Source organism: Micromys minutus (assembly GCF_963924665.1).
Source record: "Micromys minutus genome assembly, chromosome: 25".
Taxonomy (NCBI): Eukaryota; Metazoa; Chordata; class Mammalia; order Rodentia; family Muridae; genus Micromys; species Micromys minutus.
This window is the reverse complement of record NC_137960.1, coordinates 15,410,390-15,425,761: the sequence shown is the minus strand read 5'-3', so window position 1 is coordinate 15,425,761 and position 15,372 is coordinate 15,410,390. Positions and strand designations below refer to the sequence as shown.

General features: G+C 44.7%; 1 protein-coding gene across 5 annotated transcripts in view; it reads left to right on the top strand.

Moving 5' to 3' along the window:
* ANK3 (ankyrin 3) overlaps nt 1-15,372 on the top strand; it is a gene marked incomplete at its 5' end in the record, with an annotated part of 441,504 nt that overhangs the window by 371,642 nt on the left and 54,490 nt on the right. For all 5 annotated transcript variants that reach the window (XM_080938021.1, XM_080938020.1, XM_080938019.1 and 2 more), the window contains 3 exons: nt 6,681-6,787; nt 11,468-11,692; nt 14,392-14,546. In XM_080938021.1, the coding sequence (XP_080794147.1) occupies nt 6,681-6,787; nt 11,468-11,692; nt 14,392-14,546 (487 nt within the window). The remainder of the gene's footprint in view (nt 1-6,680; nt 6,788-11,467; nt 11,693-14,391; nt 14,547-15,372) is intronic.

The window sequence follows — 15,372 nt, the reverse complement described above, 5'->3', positions numbered from 1 at the left end:
TTCATCCTTCACCTCCACCCCTCCACCCCCAAGCTTAGGATGGAGGGATCTAAGAGTTTAGCAGATGACCGAAGGTACTAGATAAGACATAAGACAGTATTAGAAAGCTAACTCTATTCCCTATGCTACCCCAGGTCTGGTATATACTGGGAGCTTGGCAACTTTGGGAAGGCCAGAGATGGGATGTAAGGTAAAGCTGACCTCCCTAGGGCTAGCCTCTGAGAGCTAAGTCCAGAACCAGCTTTGTGAATGGTTTGCTTAACCATACAGACCCTTCAAAGCATTACTTGGGTCATTGTGGCATCACGGGGAAACCTGGACATTAGTATTACCTCCTTCCTGCCCTACCGTACACAGAGGCACAGTGAGATGTTGACCTGTACTGCTGCTGTGCAGTTCATCCCTACTCAAGACCTGGTCCTCATGTTCTTCAGCTGTGGAAAGAGACAGCCACATGACTTCCCCTTGTGCTAGCCCCTGTCCAGTCTGCCTTGGGGATGAAGTTCTCCTTGACACACATTGGTTTGGCCACCTCATCCCACTGCCAGTCCAGAAAACCACATTTGCCTTTATTATTTGCCTTTATTAGATGCCCTGAGTTTTGGGTGTGATCTGTTGCTAAGTAACCTGTTGTGCCCTGATGTCAGGACCACCTTCTCCAGTCTCTCAGGAGGGCAGAGCTAACAGTCTCGGAGAGGGTCTTGATATCCACCCTGGGCAGTGTGAAAGAAAGCTAACCTTACACTACCCTGCACTACCTCGGGTCAGGTATATATTAGGAGCTGGTATATTCTAGGAATGTATAATATACTAGGGTCTGGTATATACTAGGAGTATATACTACATACTTTTGGCACTGAGAGCTAACAGTCAGCAATTGGGAGTGACGGGCTGATAGAGCCAACTAGATCGCCATCTCTCTCTCTCTCCTCCTTCCCCCTCCCTTTTCCCCTTTCCTCCCTCTCTTCATCCGTCTCTTCCTTTCTTCCCTCTCTCTATCCTTCCCCACTTTCTATACTTAGTATTTATTCCCAGATTTGGGCTTTCTGGGCGTGTCCTGGTTTGTAAGACCAACATGTTCTGTTTATTTCCAGACTTCAGGGTGTGTCCCGGTTAATAAGGCCAGTGTGTTCTTACTCTCCTCTTTCCTCTGATGTGGAGGGCGGCCGGGATACTATTTTTGGAAAATATTAAGCTCTTGGAGACAGGGATCTCATCATTTAGTAAGGCTTTGGACTCCCTTGAATAATGTGTTGTGTGATTGTAATAATGCCCCAAGATGAAGATAATGCCTTGTTGGTCCCTTTGATGAGGAAGTAGAAGTCTGTAGGAAATCGGTATGAACTGTGTTTAATGTACTGTCCCACCAAAGCTACTGTGTGCCAGCCTGTAATTCTGGGTTACCAGATTTTTTTTTTTAATCTCTGAGATTGTCATCTTCCTTAACTGTAAAATGAGTGTAATGTCACTTCAAGGTCTAAAATGTTCTGGGGCCTTGGAGAACCTAAGGTAGGCAGTCTTTACCACTGAACTAGGGTACCATGGATTGTCAGAGCGCTGTTAAAAAGAACAGAAAGCCAAGGTGATAACTTATTCCTGTCGTCCCAGCACCCAAGAAGCTGAGGCAGGAGGATTGCCATGAGCATGAAGCCAGCCTGGATTACAGTTTCCAACAAAGCAGCAAGAGCTGAGCTGCATAGCAAGAACCTGTCTCAGAAACAAAACAAAAATGTTAAGAATTAGCACTTTTCGAGTGAATAGACCGGACCTCGGTTTTTGTAAGATGGGAATTCGAGCTGTCTGTTGGTACAAGCATCCTGTGTAAATGTCTGGACAGTCCCAGGGTTTGGCCTGAAACTGAAACATTTTGGGTTTTGTTCTTTTCCTCAATAAATCATATTTTAACAAATACCCTCACATAAATCAAAGTCCTCTGGACAGAGTGGAAGACATTTTACATTTAAGGACACCGCATTATAGTTTAACAGCAATATGGCATTGGTGCCAGGACATGATTTACAATCTCGGGCAAGTCTCCTATCAACCAATGAAAGACAGAGACACTGGGAAAATGGAGAAGCATGCCAAGGATCACAGGCCAGCAGATGTTGCCGTGGAAACAGTATGGCACAAAGGCGTCCCCCCCACCTCCCGTTGTTCACTGTGGGTCAGTTGCTGGAGGCTGGCTTTGTCTGTACCAAGTAGGCATGCAAACTAATCCCCTAAATACATGCACCCCCTGGGCCCATGGCCAGGAGAGTCTGCAGGGTTGTCAGCACCTTGAAATAGCAGATGCTGTTGGGAGAAGAGCTGCTGTTTCTACGCGAAGGCACAGGCCTTAGGACCTTGGATGCTGGACCCCAGCAGGCCCTCTTTCTAACTCCTTTCCTGAAATCAAAAAGCTTAGATAATGACCCCACATTTCTAGAGATGTTGTGAAAACTGGGCCCGGAGAGGTCACAATTGCCTTCCTGTCACCTCCAATAAGCGGTAGCTAGGGTCGTCTTCCATAGGACTTGCCAAAAGGAGTTGCCAAATCCAGCTACATGCAGCTCAGCCCCAAGGCTGAACTTTTTCACTAGGCACCACTTTGGTCCTATGAGACTTAGAAGCCGGGCTCATGTAGCCCTTGCTAGCCTGGGACTTGCTTCCTGATTGAGGTAGACCTTGAACTCCTGATACAGGTGTGTGCTATTACGCCAGGTATATTGTGCTGGAGGTCAGACACAGGGCTTCACACATGCTCAGCAAATACTCTACCAACTGAGCCGCATCCCCAGCTACTGCTTCCGTTTTAATGGTCACCCAACAGTGTGTTCTGCTTAGTCCTTTAAATGGTTCTTGGTGGAGCTAAGGCTGTGCTTTGGAGCCATGGTGCCCCTGAGCATTGAGGCTGAGGACATTCTGAAATGAATACTGTTTTCTAAGAGAAGTAGATGCTAGCATGTCTCAGCTCAGTTTTACCTAAACTCTAGCCTATATGAAGTGTGTGGAGACAGTTGGAAAGGAGATGACCGAGTCATGGTCCGCCTATAAAACCAGAGGTTGGACTGCGTTGCCGTTAGTTTGCTTTAGAAACCTCCCCTATGGTAAGAACATTCTGGAAGCTCCTATTTAAGTTACTCAGACTCAGGACCACTCGTAAACGTGCACCAACCTCCCTGAAAAGGAATAGCGGACCCCGAGGAGAAATTATTCTGGTACCCAGCATTGGTTTGGAATGCTACCTTTCAGGGACACATCTGCACATTCTAGCTCCCTGGTGATGGTCTGTTGTGACAAGGCTCTGATACTACAGAGTTGAGGAGAGGAAGCAGGTCTACGGGAGCAGAGCATCCTGGCAAGTGGGTACATCCCGACTCGTGAATATTACATGGTGGCGGGTACCTTTCTGTGCGGTATAATTCCTGGTTTCAATTATTAATGGTACCAGTAAGTTTCTCAAGGCACCAAAGGTAAATAATTCACTGTAATTAACAAAGAGCCGAAGATTATTAATTTATCAACTTTAAAAAAAAAAAGGTTTAAATGGAAAATAACCCCAGGGCCTCAGATAGACAATTGTAATTGTCTGCACAGTACGCCGCCCCGCACCCCGACTCACCACCATCACCAAAAGCACTAAAGTAGCTTTGCATCCAGTCCCTGGTCCCACTCTGACACTTGGATGCTGGCATCTCTAAAAGCTGGTCGAAGTGGTTAGTGGATTTGGCCAGGCTGAAAGGGAGTTTCTCAGAGTGGTCTATTGTTCTCCAAGGTTAATTTCAGTTCTGTCCGGTTGTTTTAGATTATTTGTGTGTAAGATTTATGTTAGCCGTGTATTCCTGAGTGTGTATGCTTGTACCACATATGCACAGAGCCTTCGGAGGCCGGAAGAGGGTGTTGGATCTTCTGTATGGGTGTTAGAAATCAAACCCGGGTCCTCTGCAAGAACAGCCACTGCTCTTAACCACTGAGCCATCCCTTCAGCCCCAGCATCAAATTCTAACCACACACACTGGATATGTCTTCTCTTGTTAAATTCAGTGATATCCATTTCTCCTTCATTTTTGTGTTTTCCTGGGACCTAAACCATAACTTAAATATAATTAATTACTCTACAGAATATCCGCTTTAGATGTCAGCGCCGTCGTGTCTTTTAAGGCTGAGGTCATAGCTCAGTTCATTAAAGGGCTTGTCATGCAGGCGGTGAGAACCTGAGACCCAGCCCCAGAGCCACATCAAAAAGTAAGGCGGCTTGTATTCCTAGCGCTGAGGGAGTCGAGAGGAAAGATCCGGAAGGTTTGCTTGTACTGGCTGGTTTTGTGTCAACTTGACACAAGCTGGAGTTATCACAGAGAAAGGAACCTCAGTTGGGGAAATGCCTCCATGAAATCCAGATGTAAGGTATTTTCTCAACTAGTCATGAAGGAGGGAGGGCCCAAGCCCATTGTGGGTGGAGCCATCCCTGGGCCAGCCCATTGTGGGTGGAGCCATCCCTGGGCTGGTAGACCTGGGTTCTATAAGAAAGCAGGCTGAGCCAGGCTTGGGAAGCAAGCCAGTAAGTGACATCCCTCCATGGCCTCTGCATCAGCTCCTGCTTCCTGACCTGCTTGGGTTCCAGTCCTGACTTCCTCTAGTGATGAACAGCAATGTGGAAGTGTAAGCTGAATAAACCCTTTCCTCCCCAACTTGCTTCTTGGTCATGATGTTTGTGCAGGAATAGAAACCCTGACTAAGACATTGCTGGTCCGCCAGCCTAATCAAATCCATAAGCTCCAAGCCAGAAAGATATTTTTTTTTCACCCCAGAACCAAGGTAGGCAATTCTTGAAATATGGTACCCAAGGACCTCCCTCCCACCCCCCTCTGTCACATACACATACACCACACACAGGCCTACATGTACACACACAAATAATCTGAGTCATTTGGGGTATATTTGCAAATCAGGGTTTTGTTCTTTATTGACTGGTTGGTTTTGTTTGTTTTGATCTTGAGGCAAGGTTTCACGTAGCCTAGGCTAGCTCAAAATCTCATTATATAGCAAAAGGTGACCTTGAGTCCCTGACCATCCTCTGGTGCAGTGGTTCTCAACCTTCCTTATGCCGAAACCTTTTACTACAGTTCCTCATGTTGTGGTGACCCCCTCCGCACCATAAAATTATTTTTGTTGCTACTTCATAACTGTCAGTTTGCTGCTGCTATGAGTTATACCGTAAATATCTGTGTTTGCTGACAGTCTCAGGGAACCCTTGTGAAATGGTTGTTTGACAACCCCCTCCGAGACATACACACACACCCTGGTTCCCTAAGGGGTGTGTGGACATCTGTGTCTCTAGGTTCTGAGATTTCATGCTGATGCAGCCTAGTGGGCACAGTGGTGTCTCTCAGTCCTGTCACGCAGTGGATCCCTTCACTCTGAGAACACAGGTTTCAGTCAGAGAAAGGACCTTGAGTTGCTTATCTTCTTCTGTTTCAAATTTCTTTCTTTCTGTCTGTCTTTCTTTCTAGAAGTGTTGGTTGGTTTGTGGAACAGGATTTGAACCTCTAGGGTTGACCTTTGGTTTCGTATATTTTCTTGGCTTTTTAATTTTAATATTATTTTGGTGTGTGTGTGTGTGTGTGTGTGTGTGTTGAGTGTGCACATGTAAGCATGTGAAATCTTCTCTGTTATCTCTTTGTCGGAATGCCAGTATTACAGATGTGTGTACTGTAACCTGCTTTTGATGTGGGTTTGATATTGAGCTCTGGTCAGCAGGCTTGCATAAAAGTTCTTCTACTACTGAGCCACACCTCCTACCCTGGACGGCCATTTTATTTCAATCGAGTTTTTGTTGCACGGAGGGAGGTACTTTGGAGCCTCCTGAATCTCTGTTCCAAATGCTGGTATGAACTTTGGGCCCATTTTCCAGTATACATTCTATGACTTCATCCACTTTCTCATGAAACTGTTGACAAGTTCCCACATGCTCGGTGGGGTTTTTCTGGGTAGGTTTTCCGCCTCCCCTCGGCCTGGTCCCATAGTTCAGCGTGTGTCCTAAGAAGACGGTAGCATTCTCGAGGCTGCCCAACTGTCCATCAGAACCTTAGTGGGCTTTCTCTTCTTCAGCAGCTGTCTCTGCATACACAAACACTCGTCCTATCTGCAATTACAACAGACAAACATTTCCATTTAGAAATGACAGAAAGTCAGGTGCCAGCTTCCAGATCTCCCACGCTCTGGAGTTTTACTCTCTGTACACACTGCCTCCTGCTACTTCAGAGCCTCCATATTTTCATCGGGCTTTTCTTGCTGGGAGAAAGACTGTTGTCAGCCACAGGATCCATAAGTATCAGAGTCATCAGCATTTTATTTTGAGAATTGGGAAGAGATTGTAATTTGTAGAATTAATTTGGGCCAGAAGTGACATGCTGAAAAGCATGTAAATTAATTTCTCAGTTTCCTATACCACGCAGAGGTTGCCGGGCTGCTTTCTTAGTATTTCCACATGCGGTGTTTTATCAGTACGCTTTATTGATAATTTTTAAAAATGTTCTTCCAAGCCGCCCCTGCCATAGACCTCATGATCAGGATTTCTGAATTTCATATATTGACTATTTATCCAGACCGTATAAAGAAATGCAGATATGCCTTGTGTGTATAGAGAAAACCAGTGTGTCGTGTGGATGGTTGACATCATGAGTTGCTTTGTTTTTCAGCACCTAACATTCACGAGGGAGTTCGACTCCGACTCCCTCAGACACTACAGTTGGGCAGCAGACACGTTAGATAATGTGAACCTGGTCTCAAGCCCCGTGCATTCTGGGTAAGTGCTCACATGTCGTTTCTCTTTATTCCATGATACTCCATTGTGTTCATTGTTTATTATGTGTGTATATTGAACACCTCCATACCTACAGATATATTCACCTGGGAAATACATGCTCATTTGTGAGAGTGTGTGGTTTGCATTTGTAACTCATGTAATAGTATTTTGGGGACACGTCTGTTTTTATTCCTAAAAGCAGAGTATCAGAAAAACCATTAATGGTTGATACAGCAAAATTTCCTGGCTGTTGTGATCTTAAAATCATTAAATTTTTTTTCCCAATGGAAAAGATTTAACACAAAGTTATTTTCCTTAATTTTTTTCCTCAGAAGAGGCTTTTTTTCTTCCATATGCATCTGATTTTTTTTTTCACTCTAAAACTATTAAATACAGAACCAGGGACATGGCTCAGTTGGTAAAGTGCTTGCCACACGAGTAATAAGACCAGGGTTTGAGTCCCCAGAACCTGTGGGCATGGTGGTTCAAACCTGTCATCCAAGAGCTGGAGGGGCAGTGCAGTCTGTCAGATCACTGGGGTCTACATGCATATACACACAGAAACATGCTCATCTACCTATGACTACATGCACCTACACACGTGTGCACACACACACATACACACAAAGATAACTGTGTTACTGACTTGCCTCACTGATTCAGAGTCCCTTATAAGCAGGGTACTCAGCTGCTGGTTTCTAGTTCCTCCTGTTTGGCATCAGCCCGGTTTTAGTAGATGGTTTGTTTTGTGCCATGCCATTTTTTAAAAAAGGAATTGTAAACTTGAAAGCTTCCAGTTGACTTTGGTACATTTGGCATTTCTGAAGTAAAGTTGCAATTATGTTGTTACGTTATAATTAGAAAAAAAAGACTCTTTAAAAATAAATAAACCTACTTTTAAAATGTCACATATTAATCTGTGTACCCCAGAAGTGCTGATAAGAACCACATTAAAGCATTCCTCGGCCCTGTCTCATTTAGGAGACCAAATAGTGGCCAACTGTGACAAGTGACTTGGCGATCAATGTACTTTTAGATGCCGGAGTCCTTAGTCGTTAAGGACTTGTGAGATAATCAATAGCCACATAAATGGGATAAAAACAATTGCTAAAAAGATAACTACTGGGCTAGTCAGACAGCTTAGTGGATGAAGCACGCGGACAAATAGGAGAACTGGAGCTCAGATCCACACAATCCACATAAGGCCCGATACATCAGCAGTGCGCGGCATCCCAGCATCCCTAAAGAGAGATGGGAGATAGGGACTGGATCATCCCTGGAAGCTGCTGGCTAGCTAGCCTGGTGTCTGCAGTAGTAAGCAGCAGACCTCACTTCAAACAGGGTAGAAACCGAGGATCAGTGTGCACTATGGCACAGGCACAGACACACACACACACACACACACACACACACAGGAGCTATACACACACATACATCCACACACAAGAAATATATGTGTGTGTATATATATATACACACACACATACACACATATACACACACATACTCATACACAGGAAATAGATACATAGATATATATATATACAGGAAATATTATATATATATATACACACACACACACATACACACACAGGAGCTATACACACATACATTGACACACAAGAAATATATGTGTGTGTGTATATATATACACACACACACATATACACACACATACTTATACACAGGAAATAGATACATATATATATATATACACAGGAAATATTTTATATATACACACACACACACACACACAGGAAATATATACACACACATACACACAGAAACCATAAACACACACATATACACACAGAAACCACATACATACATACACATATATATGTATATATGTTATACACATCATTACACACATGAAACTACTAAATACATCAGGACCCTTTAACTTCTCTTGGAGACAGAAATTTACGCAGAAAACGTAATGACAGCCAGGGAAGCCCCACTTGGGACTGACTCCACGGGTGCCAGGTCTGAGGACCACACTCTGCGGCACCCAAGGCAAACCTTCCTCCCAGGCTGTCCCACAAATGCTAAGTGCCGTGGTTCCACGTTCTGAGGTTTTCCTTTGGCCCGTCACTGACAGTGTGTGCTGCTTGCTTCTAATGACCGTACATTAATTTCTCCCATTTGCTTTCTAAATTATTTTGCAGCTACTCGTCTCCGCTGCCTCAGTATGACTCAAGGTGATAACCGTGCCCTTTGTGTTTTTCATGTGTGGCGTCCCTCAGTTTAGATGGCGTCCGTGTCTGTAGTGTGTCTGCACCTGTCACCCTGCCGTTTGCAAGACTAGACGCCTCGGCGTAGCAGCCGTAGGGTTGTATGTGGTGCTCATCGTGTGATCTGAACAGCAGCACGGACAGAGCGTGTTTGAAGCACCACCTTTTGTGTTTCTCTCTGCTTCCACGCCTCATGCTGTGTGTCCTTAGGTTTTGCTCAGCTCTTTACAAACTGAGTTTGGAAAACAAATCACCGTACCTTTGAACATTTAGGTCCTGCTTCTTGTACCGCCCCCCCCCCCCCGCCCACCTTCCCTTGACCTGTTAATTCTGTTCAAGATTTTAGGATGATAAATGGTTGCAAGCACCAACCAGGCACCACGTACTCTGGACCACCCGGTAGGAGGTTCCTCCCGTTTGGTCATTCAAACCCGCTTAGGTGTTCACTCTGTTCTGATCATCTTCAAAGATGCTCAGTCCTATATTGGCCAGAATCAGCTCTGTATGTTACCTTGAGAGAGCACGCAGCTAAATGTTACCCCGTATTTTCGTCTGCCCATCCATTCTTAATCTGAAGTCTTCCCTGTGCCGTTTTTAAGCACACATGGCAAACTTCTGCTCATGGATCGGTTAGGCTGACACGGGTCGTGTGTTTGCCATGTGCTGGGGCTCTGCTGGGCCCTGCAGCTGCTGTTGCAGCCCAGCTGTTGTCAGCACAACATCCCTGATCTGGGCAAACTCTGCCGTGTGCATTTGTACTAACACAAGTAAGATTTCAAGCCCAGAGTTTGAAGTGAGTCCTTCATACACCTAGAGACAACTGACTCACCGCTAATTACAGAGAGACTTCTCCCAGGCTGCTTTCTTATCTCGTTAAAGTGCCTCTGTTGTTGACTGAAATACACTGATGCTCACACGTGTGGGCACACATGGTATATACCTAAGAAAAATAAAGCCCTTTAAGAACAATTTCAAATGAGCTACAGGCCGTTCCCCCCCCCCCCCCCGCCCCGGAAATAATTCACACAAAAGCCTGAGTCCGTCAATGGAAGCGGATGTTTATTCCTTTGAATAGAGAGGGGAAAGAGTGTTTTTATCATCTCCTTGGTTTTGAGACAGCCTTTTTCTCTCCTGACTTAAATATTCTAGAGGCAAAAAGAAAAGAAAAAAAAAAAAAAAAAAAAAAAAAAACCCTCACGGTAGCTAGAATAATAAGTAAGCACACAAAATCTCAGAGAGAAAAGTAGTTAATTTTTTAACTTAAGCAAAAGGTGATTCCATTTCACTGACGAGCAGTTGGTTCTGGAAACACACTCAACTGAAGAGCTCTCTCTGCCTCATTGGCTCGCCATGGGGATGGATGGCAGGCCAGTTTGCCTGAAGAAGTCCCCCTTGCCAGAAAACCAACAGCTAACTCAGGGGCTTCAGCTTGGTTGATGGGATGTTAGTTAGCACAGCACTTAGGCAATTATATAGAAAAGAATTTTGATGGATAGGATTATCTTCTTAAAATAGTACGTCAGGGAACTGCAGCTCTTTCTGATGCTCAGTCTCTGGTGCTATGAGAATCGTTTGTATTTATTTTCAGCTGTAAAAATCAGCATGTAAAGATGTGTTTGTCGCCATCTGTCTGTTGGTCGGTGTTTACCAAAGTGCCTGTCGCTGACAGAGGACGCTTTCCCTTGACATAGCTACACACGGAAGAACATTTCCCTTGTTGGCCCCGACATAAGGCAGATGACAAACATAGACCCTCTCAGAAATCACATTTAAGTTCTATTTCTAGTACCATGTGGCACATTCAGATAATGGTAATGTTTTAATGGCTCCTTGGCCTTTTTTTTTTTTTAATGGACATTGAGAAATTTTAATTCCTGTCCATCAAAATCTTAGCAAGCCTCGTCACCTGCTTGTACTTTTGTATCGTTTCATCCCAAAGTCGAGAGTGTTGGTATGGGTGACGGTCCCTTCGTCCCACAAGTCACGTGTTTTATGCCACGCTGTGGAGTTTCATCCTATGTGTGCTGGAGTGAGGTCCCATGAAAAGGTTAGGGAAGAAACTAGAGTGAAAACGACCTTCGACTGTTCCCTAAGCCATGCGCAACAGCTAGAGAGGGCTGGGCTTTCATTTACTTATGTATTTATTTATATCTGTATTCCTTTCATAGATACTGTTAGTTTCAACTTAAAGAATGTCACTGTTCCTTCTCTGTGTGCCTCTGCTGATTTCCCCACCTCCCAGACAGGGGCTTCCTCCCACCGAAAGCCATCTTTGCCCTGAGTTTGAGTCCCATGCATGCCTGAAGTCAGTCCCATGCACAGTAGTAACGTCCAGCCGTCGCTTCAGGGAGGGAGCGGCAGCTGCCTTTTCCCCTACTTTTGACATTGAATTTCAATGTAGTTTTACTTCCATCTGTGTCACCATCTGATCTCTTCCCCCCTGCAGGTTTCTGGTTAGCTTTATGGTGGACGCAAGAGGGGGCTCCATGCGAGGAAGCCGTCACCACGGGATGCGGATCATCATCCCTCCGCGCAAGTGTACGGCCCCCACCCGCATCACTTGCCGCCTGGTAAAGAGACATAAACTGGCCAACCCACCCCCCATGGTGGAAGGAGAGGGATTAGCCAGTAGGCTGGTAGAAATGGGTCCTGCGGGGGCACAATTCTTAGGGTAAGTTTCCCCAGTTTTTGCTTTGGCCCTCTGACCACACATTTGATTTTCTTTTTCCTTTTGTCCGTGTAAAGTCAAGACATCAACTCTGAAAATGGCTTGTCGGACCCCACTGGGGTCTCGGGTGTGGTGTCAAAGGTCACCAAGCTGCTGCTTTAATAGGCTGCGGGTTCCCTAACTTGGCCACCGACCAATGCACTTACTAACCGAGAAGCATGCTTTCTGCCCCACGGGTCTGTGGATATCCCCCCCCCCCCCATGGTGTCCCATGGAAGACAAGGCACCATCCTTAGGAAGCCTTAGGAAGATGTCACCTTACTGCATAGATGGCTACCTGGGGGACATGTCTCTTTAAGGCTAAGTTTTTAAAGACATAATCCACTGGGGTAGGGTCTTTTACAAGAAAGAAAACTAAATTTGCATCGTTGCCCGAGGTGGCACTTGGCAAAGCAGGTCAGGCTCCGTCACGATGGACAATGTGTTCACCGTCTCCCCTTCTCGTTTCTCTTCCTGCTGCATGGATGTCACTCAGTAAACTGCATCTTCCCACCCATCCTCCCCCTGTAAATGAGGGCGAGAGCTTGGTTAGCCGAATCCTGCAGCTTGGGCCTCAAGGAACAAAATTTATTGGGTAGGACCTTCATAGACAAGATCAGAATGTGTACAGTTTTTCCTTTCCATTTTCAATTTTCTTCCGTCACGCCCATGTCTTAAGTTTGTTCTTCTTTCTTTGGTTTTCTCCCCTCTGCTTTCAGTCGATGTGTGTCGCTGAAAAAGGACACCCATAGAGGCTTGACTTAATGTGGCACTGCTGCTATGCTGTGCTTTCGAGGCATGTGGGACTCACTGCAAGCATTCCCGCTGGCTTGTGCATCTGTCCGCCCTCCTTCAGTTTGAAATGCTTCTTCTCTGTGTACTTACTAGAACTAGACCAACCCTCTCATTTTTACCAGTGTAAGAGAAGGTATTTGCAGACTTTGAGTCCATGTTTGCCACAAATGCTCTGTGTGTGTGTATGTATGTGTGTGTGTGTGTGTGTGTGTGTGTGTGTGTGTTTAGACTTGAGAATCACTGTTATCAAGTGTAATCTTTACAGGCTTTGAGAAGAAAAAAAGAATCAAACAATAAGTAAGATCATTTTGTATGTGTCAAGAATACAAGATATTTAAAGAAACGTGACTGGGTTGGGGGGGCAGCCTGGACATTCTGTTGAGTTGTTGAAAGTCTTGCGTCTCCTTTAAGTTGAAATGTGTCATTGTCTGTCTGCCTGTCTGACGGTGTTTGTTTGCCTTGGCAGTCTGCATGAAGAGCCTGTTATGAATTTTCCTGCTTGGCTGTCCCCTTGGTCAAAGACCCTGCCTATACCTTCTCTCCAGCATTGCTGAGTGTCCTACACCAAGCCACAGAGAGAGTATCAGACACATTAACCCAAAAAGATTGTATCTTGTTCTCAAAAACTAAAATGATACCTAGTGTCCCGTTTAAAGTATGTTCTTAAATTATGGGAAGTTTCATAATGACGTTATTAACACTGTTTTTACTTGTTAAAGAATAAAGGAACTATAAAAATATTTTTTTAATTTTAATTATTTATAATTTTGCCAAAAGTAAAATTATGACATTTATTGGCCTCACTTTAGATTACTTCTTTCATGAGTAGTCAGCTATTCATAGTTTATTTGTGGTTTTGATCTTTACGACAGCCTCTCTTTAAGCTCTGTCTCCTGAAGCCTGAATTTGTTGCTACCGTGTGTACGTAACAGAGGTTAAGGCAGGTTATACACAACCTCCGCAGAGAACAAGGATACTGTCTATTAACGTCATCAGATAAAGCTGCACAATCCAACGACATAGACTGCGTGACTGTGGTCCTGCTCACTTCCATCTGTCTTCCCCAGTCCATCCATAATTCTGTAAAGCTTAAGAAAATGATTCCCTAGGACTTGATTTGGTGATCTTCGATTCCCAGCCATTCCCTTCCATTGGTTTGAGAAAGGACACTGTCAGGAGTGAACTTCTGCCTGTGACAATTTCAAACTTACATGTGCTCTTCCAGAATGGTCCAGCATCCCTGTACAGGTGTTAAGTCAGGTTAGGCAACGAAGCCACCCTTCACCTATTCACAAATGGCACAATGAGAAAAGCTGTCTTAACTGCAAAGTCTTGCCAATTGTTGGAGGGTCTAGATTACAGCAATGTCTACTTTATTTCTGAGAGGAAAAGGAAAAAAGTAGAGAAATGATCTTCTAAATCAGGGTAAATTTCTTTTCTAAAGAAGTGACTGTGTCCTTTTAACTCATTAGCATCTTGTATAATATAATGTATCTATTGTGTTCTTTAATTTTAAAAAATGGACCAGCTGTCTTTCTTTATGGCCTATTTCAGTCATGTTTAATTTGAAATTTTCTCTTCATATGTATTTAATTCCTACCCCCCCACCACTTTGATGCCTCACACACAGTAGGCCTTCAAGAACTGTTTGTGAATGATGGCATGTTATTGGGCTGGTAATATCATTTAACTAGCAATGACTCTGCAGCTTTGAGACCATTCCCAACCCAAATGGCACCTCTGATCTCCAACTCAACCCTGTTGATGAGACTGTATTTATTTATTTATACGTATTTATTTATTTAGTATTCTACCAAGGATATATTTAACTTGATACAAAAGAAAGCATGTGGCCTTTTGTTTTCTAGCCCTGTCATAGTGGAAATTCCTCATTTTGGGTCCATGCGAGGAAAGGAGAGGGAACTCATTGTCCTTCGGAGTGAGAACGGCGAGACCTGGAAAGAACATCAGTTTGACAGTAAAAACGAAGACCTCGCGGAGCTGCTCAATGGCATGGATGAAGGTATTGATGCCCCTCCATGTGCCAGGGACAGGCAGAGAGCAAGGGACTGTGCGAGCAGGACAGTTGGGGTTGGGCTTAAATTTCCCTTTTTAATGCTCCCTTCTGCATAAGTGCATTTTATATATTTTTTTAGAGTCTATAGTCAAATAAATGGGTCTTCCTCCATGTACTTCCTGCAAATTATTAATACTCAGTATATCTAGTGCCATCTTTGTTAATTTTTCAGCCTCGTGTTTTTTACTAAGCAGGACAGTTGTGGGGGTTGGGGAGAGATGCCCAGTGGATAAAGCATTTGCCATGCAAGCCTGGCCAGTGTTTGGAGCTCTAGAGCCCCAGAAGGCCTGCCCGGGCTTGCCAGCTGCCTGCAATCTGAGCACGCAAGAGGCAAAGATAGGGAGTCCCAGAGGCAGATTGGCCAGCTTGACTAGCCAGAACTGGCTAGCTCCAGGTTTAGCAAGACACCTTGCTTCAAGAAAGAATGACTAGGCAAGATGCCTCACCACCACCCCCCCCCATTCTCTCTCTCTCTCTCTCTCTCTCTCTCTCTCTCTCTCTCTCTCCCCTCTTTCTCTCTCACACACACAAAGCCACAAGCCCATGCATGTTTACACCAAAACCAAACCAAAACAAAGCAGTTAAAAAGGTCGGATGGCCTTTATTGTTTCAACACATGCCCACAAAATTAAGTGCTAGAATAACTCCAAAGAACCAGAGGTCCCAGCGGGGGATAATTTACCCAGTGTGTTATTGACCTTGGTGGCATGGTCTGTGCCCCGCCACGGATTGTTGTGTTTGGCTGTAACCAGTCTCTTTACACGTTCGTGCA